At 52.1% G+C, this 18,445-nt stretch overlaps 1 protein-coding gene across 11 annotated transcripts in view; it reads right to left on the reverse strand.

The window, feature by feature from the left end:
* Positions 1–18,445, reverse strand: part of MINK1 (misshapen like kinase 1) — a 62,151-nt gene that overhangs the window by 5,601 nt on the left and 38,105 nt on the right. For 3 of the 11 annotated variants that reach the window (XM_079798108.1, XM_079798107.1, XM_079798104.1), the window contains exons 2-18: positions 13,830–13,895; positions 11,655–11,711; positions 11,458–11,583; positions 9,403–9,513; positions 8,647–8,737; positions 8,113–8,243; positions 7,773–7,827; positions 7,572–7,650; positions 6,944–7,119; positions 6,385–6,454; positions 5,626–5,836; positions 3,402–3,518; positions 2,415–2,642; positions 2,022–2,195; positions 1,447–1,707; positions 391–476; positions 119–229 (exon numbers count right to left, since the gene is read on the reverse strand). In XM_079798108.1, the coding sequence (XP_079654234.1) occupies positions 119–229; positions 391–476; positions 1,447–1,707; positions 2,022–2,195; positions 2,415–2,642; positions 3,402–3,518; positions 5,626–5,836; positions 6,385–6,454; positions 6,944–7,119; positions 7,572–7,650; positions 7,773–7,827; positions 8,113–8,243; positions 8,647–8,737; positions 9,403–9,513; positions 11,458–11,583; positions 11,655–11,711; positions 13,830–13,895 (2,150 nt within the window). Of the gene's footprint in view, positions 1–118; positions 230–390; positions 477–1,446; positions 1,708–2,021; positions 2,196–2,414; positions 2,643–2,848; positions 2,936–3,401; positions 3,519–5,625; positions 5,837–6,384; positions 6,455–6,943; positions 7,120–7,571; positions 7,651–7,772; positions 7,828–8,112; positions 8,244–8,646; positions 8,738–9,402; positions 9,514–11,457; positions 11,584–11,654; positions 11,712–13,829; positions 13,896–18,445 lie in introns of all 11 variants that reach the window. The other 8 variants (XM_079798110.1, XM_079798109.1, XM_079798112.1 and 5 more) reach the window with 6 other exon arrangements.

Here is an 18,445-nt window from a genome sequence, read left to right on the forward strand (position 1 = left end):
AAGGTGCTCCCCTCCCTGGGGGCTGAGCTGCACTGTAGAGGGAGCCATCACCAGGGGAGGCAAGTAAAGTAGGTGGCAGAGTGAGGGTGGGAGTGAGTGAGGGGACAACTCCATTTACCTACAGGCGTTGGGCGGACCAGGGGGCTGAGCAGGGGGCCCTGGAGGCTTGGGGCTCCCCCGCTCTGCCCTCCTTTGCAGATAGATTTGCCAGGCGGAGTTGCTGCGAGGTCTGTGAAGGGAGCACAGGGGTGCCGGGGGCAGGGGCAGGGAGGGGGCTGAGGTGACTGGGTCGGGGCTTGCCCACCCCTAAGCGGGTAACCTGGCAAACTCCCCTCTGTCCCCGCCCCGCTCCCTAGCCTGCCACCCAACTTTGCTCAGCTCAGGTGTTACCTGGCACGGACAGCCTGGGCTGGCCGAGCCGCTCCGGCCCCACTGGTGTTAAGGGCAGTGGCAATAGATGAGGTCCTCTGAGGCACCTGAGGAGAGAAGGAGGGTCAGTGTGCTGGGAGCCAGCTCTGTGCTGGAACCACAAACATTCATCCTCGCTGAGGCTTACAAGGTGCTCTCCTGGCCTTTATGAAGTCAGCTAAGCTCAAGGAAGCTGATGAATCTGTTCAGCCATGAAGCTGGGAAATGGCAGAGCTGGGATTCCAACCCGGAAGGTCTGCCCCTAGTGCTTCCCACACACCCTGGGCACCTTCCATTCACACACGCACCGGGATCACGACACATTCATGGGCCCACGGTAACCCCGTCGGGACGGGGCTGTGGTGGATGACTTGTCTTTCTCTTGCCTTGCAACCCCAAACCCGTCTCCCCCTCGCTGCTCCCTCCACTCTCCTCCATTCTCTCTTACTGTAGTTGACCCTTGAATAACATGGGTTTGAACTGCGCAGGTCCACTTATACACAGATTTTTCTCCAGAAACGCGTATAACACTGTAAATGTATTATTTTTTCCTTATGACTTTCTTAATAATGTTTTCTGTTCTCTAGCTTCTATAATATGTATAACATACAAAATTATGTGTTAATCAACTTCATGTTACTGGTAAGGCTTCTGGTCAACAGTAGGCTATTAGTAATTTAGTTTGGGGGCATTTAAAAGATACACTTAGCCCGGCCAGTGTGGCTCAATGGTTGAGTTTTGACCCACGCACCAAGAGGTCACTGATTTGATTCCCAGTCAGGCCACATGCCCTAGTTGCAGGCTCAATCCCCGGTCGGGGGCATGCAGGAGGATCAATGTTTCTCTCTCATCAATGTTTCTATATCTTTCTCTCCCTTCTCCCTATCTCTTCCTCTCTCTCTAAAAAGCAATAAAAACGTATTTTTAAAAAGTTACACTTAGATTTTTGACTGTGGAAGTCAGTGCCCCTAACCTCCATATTGTTCAAGGGTCAACTGTACTTTGTGCTCTTCCCTGGTCCCGCAGGCCTGTCCTTACCTTGGGTGGGGCCTCATTATCCTGCCGGACCCAGGCTGGGGGGTTCGGGCTGGGGCCAGGCCCTTCCGAGGTAGGGTCTGAATTCTGGCGGATGACAGCTCCTCGGGCACTGGGCGTGGCAGTGGGTGTGGGGGCGGCAGGGTCAGGGTCATGAGAGGCTGGGAAGGCAGCCAGGTTTCGGGTGGGCTGGTCCTGCAGGGACTGGGATCGGGGTACAGGCGCTGCATATGGCTTCAGTGGGACCCGGTGTGCCACCAGGCTCTGCAGGGAGAGACCAGGGAGGGTAGGCTGCCCACTCTGTGCACATCCCCACCTGTGAGCCGGGGCCTGGGCTGAGAGGAAGGGGCAAGTGAAGCCTCCAGCTTCCAATTACCCATCAAGTGAAAGGGGCTCCTGGAGCCCGAGAACAGGCAAGATGTAGGAACAGCCATGCAGCCGCAAGCAGGTGATGTCTCTGCCCATGTATGTCTCATGAGGGCTGTGATCCCTGGCTAGGGATGTGTTGTGTGTGCGTGTCCCTGCGCTGACTGAGGCCCCCTGGGTCTGTGTTAAGACGGGAATGGGAAGAAACTCACCTTGTGCGGTCCCTCCTGGGGCTCCACCGGCCTCTGCATCGGAGGGGTTTGGGAAAGTGGTCCTGGGGGCCCGGGGGAGGCCTGAGGAACAGGGGGCTCAGGCCCTGTGCTGCTTGGCTTGGTCTTGGCCAAGGGAGAGTTCTGCTGCTTGTTCATCCTGGTTCTCTCCTCTACCTGTGATTCAAAAGGATGCCGAGCAGCCCAGCTTTGGCTTCCCTGTCCTCAAAATGTAGGTCCCCACCTGCCCCACTGCTCCAGCCCTCACGCCTGTGCGGAGCACCCCTTTCCCCTTCTCAGTGTCCGCCAGTGCGGAATGACCACTTCTTACAGCTCAGGCCTCGGGCGGAGGGACTGGGAGGGTGGTGTCTTAGGCTGTGAGGAGGCAGTGAGTACCTCTCGGGCCCAGGCTGGCTTGTCGGCAGGGTTAATGCCCCGACCATAATGGTACAGGGGCTTCCTGTCCCCGGGAAGGATCTGCTGCTGCTGCTGCTGCTGCTGTTTCTGCAGCTGCTGCTGCTGCTGCTGCTGCTGCAGGGACTTGAGGTAGGCGTGCTCCTGCTGCAGCTGCCTCTGCAGGCGCTCCGACTGCCGCTGCTCCTCCAGCTGCTTCCGCTTGTATTCCTGGGCCCAAGGGTAGGAAGAGGGGCTCAGCAAGATGCAGCCCTGGAAGTCAGAGGCGGCATGCCCTTCCTTTTCTCCTGCCTGGAGAGATGTCTCCCCTTGGTGCCTGGGTGAGTCCCTTCCCCTGAAGTGCTCCCATCCCGTTCCATTCCGGCAGAGAAGCTCTGATACACATCGTCCCAGAGAAAGCTGGGGGACCCCGTTACCAGCAGTAGGGCCTGTTCCTGGAGCAGCTGTTGCTGAAGGATCTCGAGCTGTCGCTGCTCCTCCTCTAGCCTGTGACGAATATATTCCTGGGGGGTGGGGTTGGGGTGGGGGCAAAGGGCAAGGAAAGAGGAAAAGGCGGCGGCGGCGAAGGAGTTGGAGAAGAGGAAGGATCGGTGGGGTGAGGATGAGGAGAGCAGGGAAGAGCAATAGAGAGGACGGGGATGGGATGAGCCCCGAAGGGGCAGGGAATGAGGCGGAAGTCAGGGTGGAGGACCCATGAGGGAAAGTGCAGGGGAGACGAGTCAGGGTGGGCAAAGAGATGGGGAATGAAGGCACAGAGACAGGAGGAGGGCAGGGAGCCAGGGTTGGGGGTTGAAGGGTGGGAGAAAACAGAGAGAAAGAGTGAAGCTAGAAAAGATAGGAGGAATCTAGGGGTAGGGAAAGAAGGGGGAAAGGGTATCGGGGAGCAGGGGTGCAGGCAGCAGGAGCGGGCAGGGAGGCCAGGGGAGGGGGAGGGGAGGGGTGTGTGCAGTGTGCGCTGGGGGCCTGTACCTGCTCCCGCTCTGCTTGCCGCCTCTCCTCCTCCCGCCGCAGGGCCTGCATGTCCTCCAGACGCCGTTGCTGTTCCTTCTCCTGCAGCTTCCGCTGTTCCCGCTCCCGCCGTTGTTGCTGTGGGTGAGAGAGGTGTGGTCTTAAGGCCTGCACACCCAGACAGCGCTGCAAGGGGAAACCCAGCCTACTTCGGGCATCTCCTGGAAAGGCGACCCTTTCAGGACAATTCTCCTTCTCACCTGGGATGATGGAGAGAGAATGGCTTCAGCTTGTTTCCATAGACCTGCCTACTCCTACACAGGAGCCCATGGGGGGCTTAGCTTGGGAAAAATTACTTGTCCAACGTGGCTGTGAGCTTGGAACCAGAGACTAAGCAGCTGGCTGCTGCCCTTGGAGTGGGCGTGGGCCAAATTGGATAACACCTTCTCCTATCCATTCGCCCACCAAAAACCAGTCAATAATATTCCTGGCCTCTCAAAACCACCTGCCTGTAAATCCAAAAGGAGTGGGCTGTAATGATGGCCTTTGGCCACAAGAGAGCAGCAGGTGCCCATGCACAGAAGCACAACCCAGAGGAGAGGGACTTGGCCAGGTCCTTAGCAAACATCAGCAGCTCAGGGTGCATTTTACTTTCACAACCTTTCTGACCAAAGAGTCTGCCCCAATAAAAGAAAAAGAGAAAAAGATCTCTATTAAAATGAATTTCTCCCTCCCACCTGACAAGACTGTACTTTCCAACAAATCTAAGCTGAAACAAAAGTAAAAGGTGGTTCTTTAGAAGGACCTTTCCTGTTCAGAAAGAGAAACAAAGGGAAAGGAAAAGAAAAGAAAAAAGCGAAGCCCTTGGGGCCATTACAGTTGGGGACCTGTGCCGTGCCTACCTCCACAATGAGGATTTGGCAGGCCTGCTCCAGGAAACACCCGCTCGACACAACTTTCTGTCCCTCAACTACCTGAAAACAGTATTTACTATGTTCTCTTCTAGCAGGCTTTCTTACAAATTGTTTTTGTTCAACAAAGACTGGGGCCTGCTTTGGGGAGCAGTTCACAGACAGTGTGGATGCTTCTGTCTATTAATTTTTTTGTTAAGCCCAGCTCTCCGTGGACTTTGAAATCATGTAATTGTTTCAACAAAAAATTCATCACTTAGCAGTGGTTCTCAACCTTTCTAATGCCACGACCCTTTAATACAGTTCCTCATGTTGTGGTGACCCCCAACCAGAAAATTATTTTCATTGCTACTTCATAACTGTAATTTTGCTACTGTTATGAATCGTAATGTAAATATCTGTGTTTTCCGATGGTCTTAGGCGACCCTGCTAGCGGTTCTCAATCTTTGTAATGTCGCAACCCATAGGTTGAGAACCGCTGCTGTAGAGCCTAAGACCATCGGAAAACACAGATATTTACATTACGATTCATAACAGTAGCAAAATTACAGTTATGAAGTAGCAATGAAAATAATTTTCTGGTTGGGGGTCACCACAACATGAGGAACTGTATTAAAGGGTCGTGGCATTAGAAAGGTTGAGAACCACTGACTTAAGGCATCTTTAAAACCAACCTATATCTTGCCTTTGCCACCATGGCCCCCTGTAAAAGAAATACATTTAAATATATATGCATAGAAAAAAAACAAATATGCATATAAATCTTTTTAAATGGTGCTGTTAAAATAAAAAACTGTAGCTATTTAAAAATAAGATTCTCTATTAAAATGAATTTCTCCCACCCACCTCCAGTAAGTCCAACTGACAAGACTGTACTTTCCAGCAAATCTAAGCCCCAAAATTAAAAGTAAAAGGAGGGTAAAGAGAAGGCTCCTCTTCATGTTCAGACTAGACAACTGCTTATCAGTCAGATGCTCAGGGGCCTGAGTATTTGTACACAGACCCCAGCTCCCGGCGCTAGACAACCCGGGAGTGGAGGTCTGTGGAAACAAGGACAGGGACAGTCCTGGCTGTGGGGAACCAGTATGGCTTTTCAGAAACGGCTCTGCTCCTAAGGGACGCTGACAGCACCACCATTCACACAGGCTGATGAGCGGGCAGCGCACGTGGGGACTGGCCTCTAACAGGACAGACCCTTTCTATCCAATTCTGAACGAAGGGGGTTAGGAAGCCCTGGCTTGCTCCCTCTTCTCCTGTTGTCCTAATGGAAGCAGGGATGGGACCAGGAGGGGTGCTGAGCCAGGCCTGGCCAGGTCCTCCCAGGACAACCCCACCTCCTCAACGCGCCGCCGCTCTTCCTTCTGCTCCTCGATGCGGCGCTGCCGCTGGTGCAGGAGGTGTTTGATGTGCGCCTCGGGGTCTCGCTGCTGTTGCTGCTGCAGCTGCTGCTGCTGCTTTAAAGCCTCCGAGTTGCTCTTATTCTCCTGCTGGAGCCGGAGGAACTCCCGGCGTAGCGTGGACTCACCGGGCACGTTCATGATGGAGCTGGGTCAGGGTGGCACAATGAAGGGGGGGGTCAGAACCCAGTCACTTCCCACTTTCACGCCTGGGAGCCACCCGAGTAGGTGCTTTGCCTGGACCAGACAGTCTGCCTCCGGTCACTCTCTCCGGCCTAGTCTTGGGCCCTGTCCTCCAGCAACATCCCAGCCTGCAGCCCTGAATCACCCTCTCCCCACTTCTTTTTATTTTTTTAATAAGTTTTTATTGATTTTTTTTTTTCTTTGAGAGAGAAAAATGGACCGGCTGCCACCTGCATGCCCCTACTGGAACCAAGCCCACAATCCGGGCATGTGCCCTGACCAGGAATCAAACCAGCGCCCATTTGGTGCATGGGACGACACTCAACCAACTGAGCCACGCTGGCCAGGGCTCTTGCCACCTCTTGCTCATTCATTCCATTTCTTCTCAGCACTCAGAGATTGTTTTATGGGTCTCTAACCCACCACCCCCAGGCTGAGAGTCCCCAAGCCAAGGACCTCTGATGTCCCCTCGGACGAAAAGTGAGGCCCCCAAACTCCACCTGCCAAGCCCACCTTGGTTCTCCTTCCTCTCCATGGCTGTCATCTTCCTCTTCACTGCCGCTGTACTCATATTCTGTCTCCTCTGCAGGGGGGAGATCACTGCTGTTTCTTCACCCAGTGCCCCAGACCCCACCCTGGGCTAGGAAAACCTTAGACGGGGACAACCAATAAGATCTGTCTGGATGGCCACGCACCTGGGTCCCTGCCCACCTCCTTGGAGCAATGGAATGACGGTGGGTCTCAGGTTTGGGCCTGGACAGACATGGGGATTAAACCCAATAGTAGGTGGGATGTGACTAAATGTGTGCATGCACTCACAAATGAATGTGCTCAACAGGACACTTTTGTAAGGATGTAAAAGGGCCACACTCATTTGGAAGGCTGGCTTGAATTGGTGGTATGAGAAAAAGCACTCTGGGGTTGAAAGCCTGAGAATGGAGATGTCTTCGGATGGGGACAACTGGGGTCTGGGAGAGGTGCCCAAATGGGAGCAAGGAGGAGCCAGGGCTGGTGAAGAGGAGCAAGGGCTGAAGTGTGTCCTGACCCACCACCCCCCGCCGCCCCCACTGACCTTTCTCGCCTCGCTTCTTCCGAGATCGGTCGATGTGGTCCTTGAGCTGGATGCGGACCTGCCGCTCTGTGGGCTGGTCGCGGATGAAGGGGAACTTTAGCAGCTGCTCTGTTGGTGGGCGGCTCAGGTAAGTCTTGATGAGACATGTGTCAATGAAGTCGATGAACTTCTTAGACCTGGAAACAATGGCTCACACTAGGAGGGCCCCCTTGGAAGGGGGTGTCACAGGAGGAAGAGGGGAGATCATTCATCAAAAAGCCACTTCAGGCTGGTAAGAGATCAACCAAAGGACTTGTATGTATGTATATGAGCATAACCAAAGGACACAGGCAGTAGGGGGGTGAGGGCATGTGCTGGGGGGTGGGAGTGGCTGGGGAGAGGTCAATGGGGGGAAAAAAGACTTATGTAATACTTTAAACAATAAAGAATTTAAATTGAATAAAAAAAGCCACTTTGACTTCCCTTCTGTCTTTATACCCCAACACCAGCGCCCCTAATGCTCTGGCTGCAGTACCAGCCCCTCACAACGCCTCTTGTATGGTGCAGACCCAAGCCTGAACCCAGGGGGTTATGGTGGAGGTGGCCTTGTCCAGAGACCTTCCTAGACACCAAATCCCCAGAGACCTACCATTTCTTGGACTTGAGCCTGGGTGGTGGGTTCCGAGGGATGAGGAAGAGGGCTCGCATGGGATGCATGTCACACAGAGCTGGGGCACAGGAGAGACCATCAGCCCCTTTGCCATGCGGAGAGCCTACAGGAGCCCCTCTCACCATGACCTCCCAAGGCCCCTTCCTGGGCCCTCCCTGCTCTCCCAGACTCCGCACTTACGGGGGGCGCCCTCTGCCATCTCAATGGCTGTGATTCCTAGAGACCAGATGTCACTCTACAGAGGGGAAGGAAGGGACAGGTGAATGCTCCTGGTGACTCTCCTCACCTACAATCCCTTCCTGAGGCCCCTCCTCTAACCCTGCACGTCCTCCAACGTACCCAACATTCCCATCCATACCTCCCCTGCCACAAAATGTCCCCAACCCTCATAGCCAGTACATCATTAGGCCTTCATTTTGCCCCCCAAGCTGCTTAAGTCCCTGATATTTTCGATCTATCCATCACCCCCATCTCACTTCCTGCCTTGGCTGCCCCATGCTGCACACTCTCTGGTCCATACCCTGTAATCATAGGTGGCATCGGGGTTCTCATCACAGGCGATGACCTCCGGGGCCATCCAGTAGGGGGTCCCAATGAAAGTGTTTCGCCTTCCCACGGTGCGGTCCAGTTGAGCACTCACCCCAAAATCCACTGAGAAGACATGAAGAGAGGGGTCATAGCAAAGTGTCACCTCTGCTCCCCTCATCTTGGACCCAGCATGGGCATGCCCCAAGGCAGCTGAGGTCCTAGCTCTACCTAGACACTCCCCGGAACCTCTCCCATCCCATCAACACACTGAAGAACCAGACCTAGTCCCCCTGTGTCTTGGGACAAACCAAAGTGAACAGACAACACCTTGGATAAAAATATCCCAGCTCTCTAGAGGGACCTACACAGCAGTGGGGACACAGCAGATAGCAGGACATCCCAGGGGAGGGTACGGGAAAGCGAGCCTCCCAGCCTACAGGTTGTGGGATGTAAGCCCCCCGAGGGGAAAAGGGGCCTCTCGTCCTGGGGGTGAGAGGGCCCGTCCACCCAGAAGCAATCAGCGCACCTAGCTTGACCTCGGCATTCTCTGTCAGCAGCACGTTCTGCCCCTTGATGTCTCGGTGAATCACCTTGTGGGCGTGGAGATGGGCCAGACCCTGGGCAGAGAGTGGGGGAATTAGGCTTGGTGTTGGAGGGGGGAAGGAGCGAGGACGTGGACTGACTGAGAGGGAGGGGAGGTATTCAGCCCGGATGGGGCTGGGCTGAAGCAGCAGTCCCTCTCCACCATGTGCCCAAAGTACAGGCTGAGCCTTCCTGGAGTTCCCTCAGCGTGGTGGCTCCTGGGAATTCCCAGGGGTAGTATGCAAGTGGAGAAATAGCAGAGCTTGGAAACAGAGGCACTTGTCTCCTCCAACAGTTTGAGTCCTCAAGGTTAGGACTCTGTCTCTAGCTTCCAACCCCATCAGGCCACCTGCTCCGTAAAAGAGGGCATAGCCCTAGCTGGTTTGGCTCGGTGGCTAGAGCACTGGCCTGCAGAGTGAAGGGTCCCAGGTTTGATTCTGGCCAAGGGCACATGCCGGGGTTGCGCTCGATACCCCCCCCCCCAGTAGGGGGCGTGCAGGAGGCAGCCAATCAATGATTCTCTCTCATTGATGTTTCTCTCTCTCTATCCCTCTCCCTTCCTCTCTGAACTCAATAAAAATAAATTAAATAAAAGAGGGCATAATTGCATTTCCTCCTCAGTGCAGGGGGTCCATGCCCAGGGAGAAGCTCCAGTGGGGGTGGCCCAGGAGCAGGAGGCAGGGAGGGGCCCGGCACTCACCCGCAGAATCTCCCTGCAGATGTAGGCGATGCAGTCCTCCTTCAGGGCATTCCCTTTTGTGTTCTTCACCAGGTCCGTCACGGAACCAGCACCACAGAACTCCATTACCAGCTGCAGTCCCAGGGAGACCGGAAGGAAAAGTAGCAGTTAGGCAAGGCCCCTTTCCCCTGCCAGCTCCCTGGAGGAGAACCAGAGGCCTTGGGGTCAAAACGGGTATAAGTTGAAGGGCAGGGGCCACATACCCCCCTCACAAAGGCCACAGAACTTCCTGAGATTAGGAGAAAAAGGGGAAGGAAATACAGTCAGAAAAGATAGAGAGGGTGGGTTTGGGGGCATGGTCTTTGTCCAGAGTAGTAGCCCCAGGAATCCCTGAAATTGTAGACAAAATGAGGGGTCCAATGTGCTCATCAGATCCTCTTTGGGACTCATAACCCCTACTGCTCTAGAGCAGGGTTAGCAAACTATGGCCAATGAGCTGAGCATGTTTTTTACATTTTCAAATGGCTGAAAAGAATAAAAAGAGGATCACATGACATGCAAATTACTGTCCTAAATAAAGGTCCTGGGGGAGACAGTAATGCACACTCATTTATATATTGTCTATGGCTGCTTTCATGGTACAATGGCTGAGCTGAGTGGTGACAGACAGTATGATCCACAAAGCCCCAAATATTTACTATCTGGTCCCTCACAGAAAAAGTCTGCCAACCCCTCATCCTGAGTCAAGAAAGGGGCTAGAACCAGCAATTCTCCAGTCTGCTAGAGACAAAAACAGTACACAGGGTCTACCAGAGAGCTGAGGGAACCTGGTAGTGTTCTGGGGGAAACTCCACAAACAGAGGTAAGACTAAAGCGGGGAGATGAGGAGAGCTCCCTGTGCCATCTCTAGGGAAGAACCAGAGACCCAGAGGCAGGTGCCAAAAGGAAAGTCCCCCTGGTGACAGGCATGTCTGTGGAAATGTTTTCACTGTACCTTTTCTAAAAGCCACACCCAACACAGAAAAAGGTTGGAAGAGATGTGGGCATTTGCATATGCAAAAATAATTTACATATGCTCCACATCTGAGTATAGCATAGTGGGAGGACAATGTCCAACAGGTCCAGAAGGGGGCGCCTGGTCACTAGCACCTAACCTCTAGTCCTCAAGGATCTCTCACTAGGTACAGTTGGCAGGTAAACCTCTCTAACCCATTACTCACCTTCCTTTGTGTGTATGAAATGTGAATGTGTGAGAGTGTGAGTGAGTGTGTGTGTGTGTGTGTGTGTGTGTGCACACGCACGCGCGCCTTCAGAAAGACTACTGCATAGAAACAGGAACCATGATTCATACTTACCTGTGCAGGGTATGCAGAAAGTGCTAAATAAGTACTCACCTGGCAACTGCTGCAAGGAGAGACTTGGCATGAGCACCAATCCCCTGCTGCACCCCATCCCCACCTTACCCAGCCACTGCCATGTTCCCTGCTGCTCTGTCCTTGGGTCTGGCTGAGTGCCAGAGAGGGCGAGGCTGAGGAATCAGCTGGCACCAGTGCCCAGGTAGGGAGGGTCAATGACTTAGAAATGTTCTGGGCCAGGAGGGAATTTGGGGGAGACCAAAAGAGCAGCAGTAAGTTCTAGTTAGAACAATTACCCAGAGGCTTGTACCCTGCCAGGAGGGGTCTAAGCTCTATCTGTCGCCTACCACAGAGTTTGGTCTGCTGCCTTCCTAGGGGCTGTGCCAGTGCAGGAGAACTCAACTGACCTTCCTGTGGTCTTTCCCAGCCCTTGCTAGGATTACATTGCTCGACACTTATGAAGTGCCTGTTGGACACAGGGTAAGGTACTGGTTAGGGCAAAGGTGGGGGGTAGCCCAGAACCCCTGACACCAAAACGCCCAGAGAACAAGAGACTGCAAAGTGTGGGTCAGGAGGTCCCTCAGTCCATACACAGGAGAGCCTGTGGGACTGAAGGGAAGGCTGGCCAGGAGACTCTGGGTACTGATGCTGAGTTCCAAACAAGCAGCCTGGAGACAGAAAGGGCAAGGAGGGGCAGGGGCAGGCCGGAGGGCACTCTCACCCAGAGCTGGTCGTCGTTCCCAGGGGGGCTCTTCTTGATGAAGGCTCCATAGTAGGTGGCAATGTTGCGGTGGTGAGAGTATTTTTTCAACATGTTGATCTCCTGCTTGATCTCTTCTTCCTCATCCTGGGTGAATGGGAGAAGGTGAGCCCTGTCCTCAATGCTTCAATCCCCCTCTGCCCCATTCCGCTTCTTACCTCCGTGACATCCATGACCTTGATGGCAGCCAGCTGCCCCGTCTTGACGTGACGACCCTGTGCACAGAAAGGCAAACATAGAGGGGCCTGGGTCATGCTCCCGGAGGGCTTGATTCTGGGAGAAGCCACACCTGTTGGCCTTTTCTATCTTAGAACATGCCCCTCATGGTGGCTAGACATCCAATTTATTGGTTGGTCACAGGACTAACAGTGGGCTCCAGAAAAGCTACCAAGACTGGATTTCCAAGCTCTGTGCTTGGTAAAAAAGGAAAGGTCTGCTCCCTTCATACTCAAGCCTCTCTGGCTTGTACTTCCTACAGTTTGAAAGTTAGAGCGGGGAGTCAAGGATACCTTCTCCATCCTCAGATGGAGCTGGAGGGACCTGGGAGACGCTGAGGAGGGAGGGCCTTTGCCTCTCTTTGCATCTTTTATGCAACACAAGCGCCCTTTGGATAGGAGGCTATTCCCAGGGTCCCCCCCTGGTTCCCCCCGACACCGCCCAGGCTTTTTATTTTGTTGACAGGAAAGAATTAAGATAGAGCCGAACTCGCTGGTGTGGCTCAGAGGATGAGCATCAACCCAGGAAGCAAGAGGTCACTAATTCGGTTCCAGTCTGGTCAGGGCACATGCCCGGTTTGTAGGCTCTATCCCCAGTAGGGGGTGTGCAGGAGGGAGCTGATCCATGATGTTTCTTTCTCTCTCTCTCTCTCTTTTTTTTAAATAAATATTTTATTGATTTTTTACAGAGAGGAAGGAAGAGGGATAGAGAGTTAGAAACGTCAATGAGAGAGAATCATCGACCAGTTGCCTCCTGCACGCCCCTCACTGGGGATGTGCCTGCAACCAAGGTACATGCCCTTGACCGGAATTGAACCTGGGACCCTTCAGTCCGAAGGCCTATGCTCTATTCACTGAGCCAAACTGGTTAGGGCAATGTTTCTCTTTCATAGATGTTTCTATCTCTCTATCCCTCTCCCTTCCTCTCTCTCTAAAAAAAAAAAAAAATCAATAAAAAACATATTTTAAGAAAATAGAGCTGAGATTTTTAGGAAACACAGGGAAACACTAACATGTCGATGGCCCTATCACCAGAGCTAATGGGAAGAAACTTCTATATATAGGATGGCCCTGCCATTGTCTCTTCCTCCCTCCTCCTAATATTCCTAGCAGGAGCCACCTGGGGTTTGGACAGGAAAGTCCAAGGCTTCTGGGGAAGAGTAAGGTGAGGGAAAGCAGCCCCTCATGGGGATGACATGGGCATTGCCAGGCCATGGATTATTTTTATCCTCAGCAGTCATTCAAGACCCCAAGCCCAGAAAAGCAGTATAACACAGAGCTAGGATTTCCATGGCAACAATTAGGCAAGAGATGGGGAAATGGGGGGAGGAGGTGCCTGTTTCCCAAAGCTTACAGGAAGAAGGGTAAGAGAAAGGCAGGTGGTCCCAGTGACCCAGGACACAGGCCCTGGAGATGCAGAGGGGGCTTGTGAAAAGACCCAGCATTGTGTCTGGAGACAAAGAAGCCAGCGTGTGTTCTCTGGGGCAGCATCCACCTTGAACATCTCTCTGCTGTGGCCACCTCCCCCCATTCAAGTGGGACCAGAGATCAGGCCACAGGAGAATGCTGAGCTGGCCAGGCCAGAAGGTACAGTCAGTGGCTGAGGAAACACCACTTCTGTGGGAGAGAGGCGGCCTCAAGGGCAGAAGGCCTGAGCTCCGGCTCCCGCCCTGCTGCAGACCAGCTGTGGGAGCTCAAGAAAGCCTCTGCAGAGGGTCACTCATTGGATCCCACCCACTCCAAGTCCTGGGTTTTCCTGTTGTCAGGCCAAACCTGCACCTCTGGCCTGAGCTTTACTCTGGACTCCCAAGTGAGCTCTGATACCATTCCCTCTGCCTTCAGCTGTTCCTTTCCCACACCCCATTCAACGCCAAACTTGTCCCTGCTATACCAATAGTTCTAAACTCGGGCAGAAGCCAGCAAAAACATCCCACTTCTTGCTGCTTCCTTCCCTCATTACTTTCCTCCTCTCTTCTCTTCTCTCTCTTTTTCCCACATCCCCGACCTCTGCAACCTCCCATAACCCCTCCACTTTCCTGATCTGGAATATACTTCTTCCACCCCTCCTGAGAGGGCCCCAGGGAAGACAGTCACACTTCTGCACCATTAGAGTCTCACCTTGTACACCTGTCCATAGGTTCCATTGCCAACCACTTCCACCAGCTCAAAGATTCCAGCAGGGTCCTGGAGGGGCGGGGAGAGGGAAAGAAAGAATAAGGTGTCAGACTTCAGAAAAAATATTATGTAGCCTTGGGGGGTGGGGGTGGGGGGATGTATCCAATCAGGAGAGAAGATTGAAGACTAGTATATTATGAGAGGCCTGCAGAGGGAACCCTGATGGCCAGCTGCCCTTTTCCTGGATGGGTTCAGAGTTCATGTTCTATGGGAAAAGTCAGAAAATGAGAGAAAACAGAAGCCAGAGCCCAGCTAGCTTTTCAAAGACATGCTCCTGATTTCAAACTCAATGACAAACTCTGAGCGTGTATAGCCTATCTGCAAAACGGGGTGCCTGAGTACCCACCTCTGGGGTTGGTGTCAAATTTATTGATTGATTGATTGACTGATTGATTGTTAATCCCCATCCAATGATATTTTTCCATTGATTTTTAGAGAGTGGAAGGGAGGGGGAGAGACAGAGAGAGAAACATGGATGTAAAAGACACAGCTACTGGTTGCCTCCCACACATGCAGGGCTGGGGACTGAGCCTGCAACCGAGGTACATGCCCTTGACTGGAATGGAACCTAGGACCCTTCAGTCGACGGGCTGGCACTCTATCCATCGAGCCAAACTGGCTAGGGTGGGTTGGTGTCAACTTTAAATGAGGCAATGCCCATAAAATGGTTAAGACGATGCCTGGTATTGGTTAAGAACATGTGTGCAATAACAGTTACTTACAGTTACTAATTTTTTAAAAGCAGGGAGTTGGAACTTGAGAGCCACCATCCTTTTGACATTTCCCCCCTTCCCAGTCCTCCCGAGACCCAGGGCTTCAGAGCCAGTGTTTGTGGCCTTTGGGGGTAGAAGAGAGCTCTAGGTAGGGAGGGAGAGCAGGTGACAGTGAGAGGGCCACTGGCAGGGGCAGATGAGAAGGGAGAACTTTCCGTTCCTGCTTTCCTGAGCCAAGCAGTGCCAGGAGGAGAGAGCCCGAAAGGCTCAGACAAAGCCTCTAAAGAGGCTCATTGCCTGCCGAGCCAAGAGCAGGCAGCCTGGCTGAGCAGCACAGCTGCCGGGCGGCCCGCCTACACCCTCCTGGCAGGACTTCTTTTTTGAAAGAGGGAGAGAGGCTGGGAAGTGGGGCTGCAAGCTGAGAGCCAGCCTGCTCCTGTGCTCTGCAGACTGGGCAGACCCTCTCCCGCCACCTGCAGGACTAAGAGGAGAGGCACAAACTGAGGATGTCACTTGGAGGAAACAAACTCTCCAGGCAGTGCTTGGGGCCTCTGTGCTGATAATCCTAGACGTATATAATCTAAAACTCCTTTCTCCCTGATTTTGAAAACCAATATAAGATTTCTAAAAAAACAACACAAACAAACAAACAAAAAACACCAAAAGAATCCTTCCCCTTTCATCCACTGAAGCCAGCACAGGGAACATAACTTGGGCATGGTTGGGACCAGGGAGACACCAGCCCGCGGCTTTTTTTTAAGAATATCCTTACCCTATACTATCTCCGTCCATTTTCTCAAAGAGGGGAACTGGAGGATTAAAATGTACTTCCCCTATCAGAGCACGTATAGCATGCACTGCAATTGTGTATCGACTTGTCTAGACATTCCCAGATAAAAGGGACTAAGTCCTCCTTGTTTACCAGTGTGTCCAGAACCTACCTCGCCCAGAGCCTAGCATACGGAAGCCTGAAAGAACATCCCCAAGCTACTCCAGGGAAAGACTTGACAGAAGTAGAAGACAGCTCCTTCTATGTGCTCTGAACGAGCCTGGGCTGACCAGACCAAGACTTTCGTGGTTCTATGCTCAGTTATTTAGCTCCAGCTGAAGTTCCTTTAAAAAAGACCTTGAATAGGTCTAATAAAACAGCAGGCCCACAGGAAAGGGAGATATTGTCACTGTAGTGTGAGGACTAATGAGAGGCCTGGAACCTGGAAGAAGGCATCTTGTCTACCTGCAAATCTAGACTTAGAGGAAGGGAGCCCAGTTCCCTAAAAGTCTCCCCAAAAGAAGGGCTCATCCATTTGGGGGCCTCTTAACTCTGCTGAGAAGTCTTTTTCTGCATCCAACTTAGTTCTTTTTAGATGGACAGAGACAAGGAAAAAGGAGTTAAGATTTTCTGGATGCTCCTAATCTAAGAGAAAATATGATGGGCCTATTAGAGTCACAATGACATACCACCATCACCTCAAATCAGCACAGATTTAATTTTATAATCTTAGCTCCAAATCTGTCTCCTCCTTTATGTTTGGGAGGCACTGAGAAATGAAAGAACAATCTTTGAGGTCAGACACACTGGGTTCAGAAGATAATTTAATGGTTTCAAGCCCGTGTTCTGACCCACAAGCAAAGATAACCACACCTACTTGGAATGGTTACGCTAAGAACTAGGCTGAGAGCATGAATGTGTCACAGCAGTTATGTACCGAACATCCTCCACAGAGCATGCTCCTCAGAGACCACTCCTCTCCCCTCGTCAAGAGCAATACCGGTTTTCAAAGCAAAATCTCTCCTCTGTACCATTCTCTACCCACCTCCCCATTCCTTCTGCACATCACAGTCACCCTCTCCTTCCTCGCTTCAGAATGTCCCTGTTTGTCTTTTCCTCTCAATTCCTAAAGCTGCCAGCCAAGCGATCCCTCCTCTTTTCCCTCCTGGAGTTCCTGCGTCACCACTCTTCCTTCTGCTGCCGCTGCCAGGTTGAACCCTCCTAACATGGTGCTTTTTAAATCCTACTCTCCTGCCTAGAACCAGTATGGCTCCCACCGCCTAAGAAGAGTCCAAACACCTCAGCCAGATCGTTACAGTTGCCCGTCACCAATAAATATTTCCTGAGCGTCTGCATCTACCCTGTACTGGGATAGGCCCTAATCAGGGAAAATCTATAAGGCAACTTTCTCTTCTTTCATTCAGCAATTAAATATTTATTGAGCACTAACTGAGTGATGACTCCTCAATTAGGCACAATGAGGAGCTCAGTGATACATGAGAAACATGGAAGGTTGCTCCAGGATCTTCTAACTTTACAAGTACCCCAGCATGCACACATGGCAGTATATGATTATTTGCCATAAGGGCAACTGAAAGCACTCAAGGCATTAAGAAACTGCTTGGTGGAGTGGAAAGAGCACTGGAGAGTGAGTTTCTAAGAACTTTAGCATTAGCTATATGTCCCTAAGCAGGTATTTAACTGTTTGGAGCCTCATCTTCCACATACAAACTAAGAGGGAGTTGAACTGGGTAAAAAATCTGTTTCATGGTTTCAGGGAACAGAACTAAATTCAGATTGGAAATCTCGGGCAGACTCCCCAGAGGAGAGTCCACGCTGGGCTTTGGCAGCTGGCTAAGGTTCCAATCGGTGATAGGAACTTAAGACTAGGGAAGGCTGCTTGGCTGGAGTGGCTCAGTTGGTTGAGCGAAGTCCCATGAGCCAAAAGGTCACTCGTTCAATTCCTGGTGGGGGCACGTACCAAGGTTGCGGGCTCGATCCCCAGCGGGGGCATGCAGGAGGCAGCCCATCCATGTCTCTCTCTCCCCCCACCCCCTTCCTTTCTCTCTGAAATCAATAAAAACATATTTTAAAAAAAGAAAGGCGTGGGGAAGGCCATAACATGCTAAGGAACAGCAGTCTGGGTTTGGGTCTTGAGTATGAGATGTTAGGGGACGCGCAGGAGTAAATGTCTATCAGGCAGTTAGAAACAAAGGTCCGGAGATAAAGATTTAGAGGACATTCACACATGTGAGAGTTGGAGACAGGAGACCAGATGTCCAGGGAGCATGCACAGGGGGAAAAGAATAAAAGAGCCAAGGTCAGCCTCTGAGGAATGGCCATGTGCACCACGATGGAGTGCAGAAGAACAGACTCCAGAGGAGGAGGCAATCAGGACTGAAGAAAACAGCAGTGACTTAGCGCCCAGGAAACCACTAGGAACCTCTGTGGGAACTGCAGTTGTGAGAGCAGGAAGAGGAGATGCCGTAACAAGGCAGTAAAGGCTATGGGTGCTGCCCCCTCACTGGAGAACGTTAACTTGGAGGAAGGGGGAAATCAGATGACGGCTAGAGGAAGTAGAAGGGCCAGGCGAAAGGGTTTCTAAAATAGGGAAGATCTCTCATGCTTGTGGAAGGGAAGAAGCCACAAAGAGAGGAGACTGATGATGCTTGATGAATTGACTTTTTTATATTTATTATTGATTTTTTACAGAGAGGAAGGGAGAGGGATAGAGAGCTAGAAACATTGATGAGAGAGAAACATCGACCAGCTGCTTCCGGCACACCCCCCACCGGGGATGTGCCTGCAACCAATGTACATGCCCTTGACCGGAATCGAACCCGGGACCCTTCAGTCCGCAGACCGACGCTCTATCCACTGAGCCAAACCGGTTTCGGCGATGAATTGAGTTTTTAATGATATATATGTGTATGTGAATGTGTATGTGTATTCCATAGCATGTAAACTGTATCTTCCACTGATTTACATAGTGATAAAATACAACAGTGCCTATTTCTCTCTTATTCACATACCCAATGATTCAGAATGCCCAGAAATGCTTAGCAGTTCAAATATGA

This window comes from Cnephaeus nilssonii (assembly GCF_951640355.1).
Source record: "Cnephaeus nilssonii genome assembly, chromosome: 19".
NCBI classification, from domain to species: Eukaryota; Metazoa; Chordata; class Mammalia; order Chiroptera; family Vespertilionidae; genus Cnephaeus; species Cnephaeus nilssonii.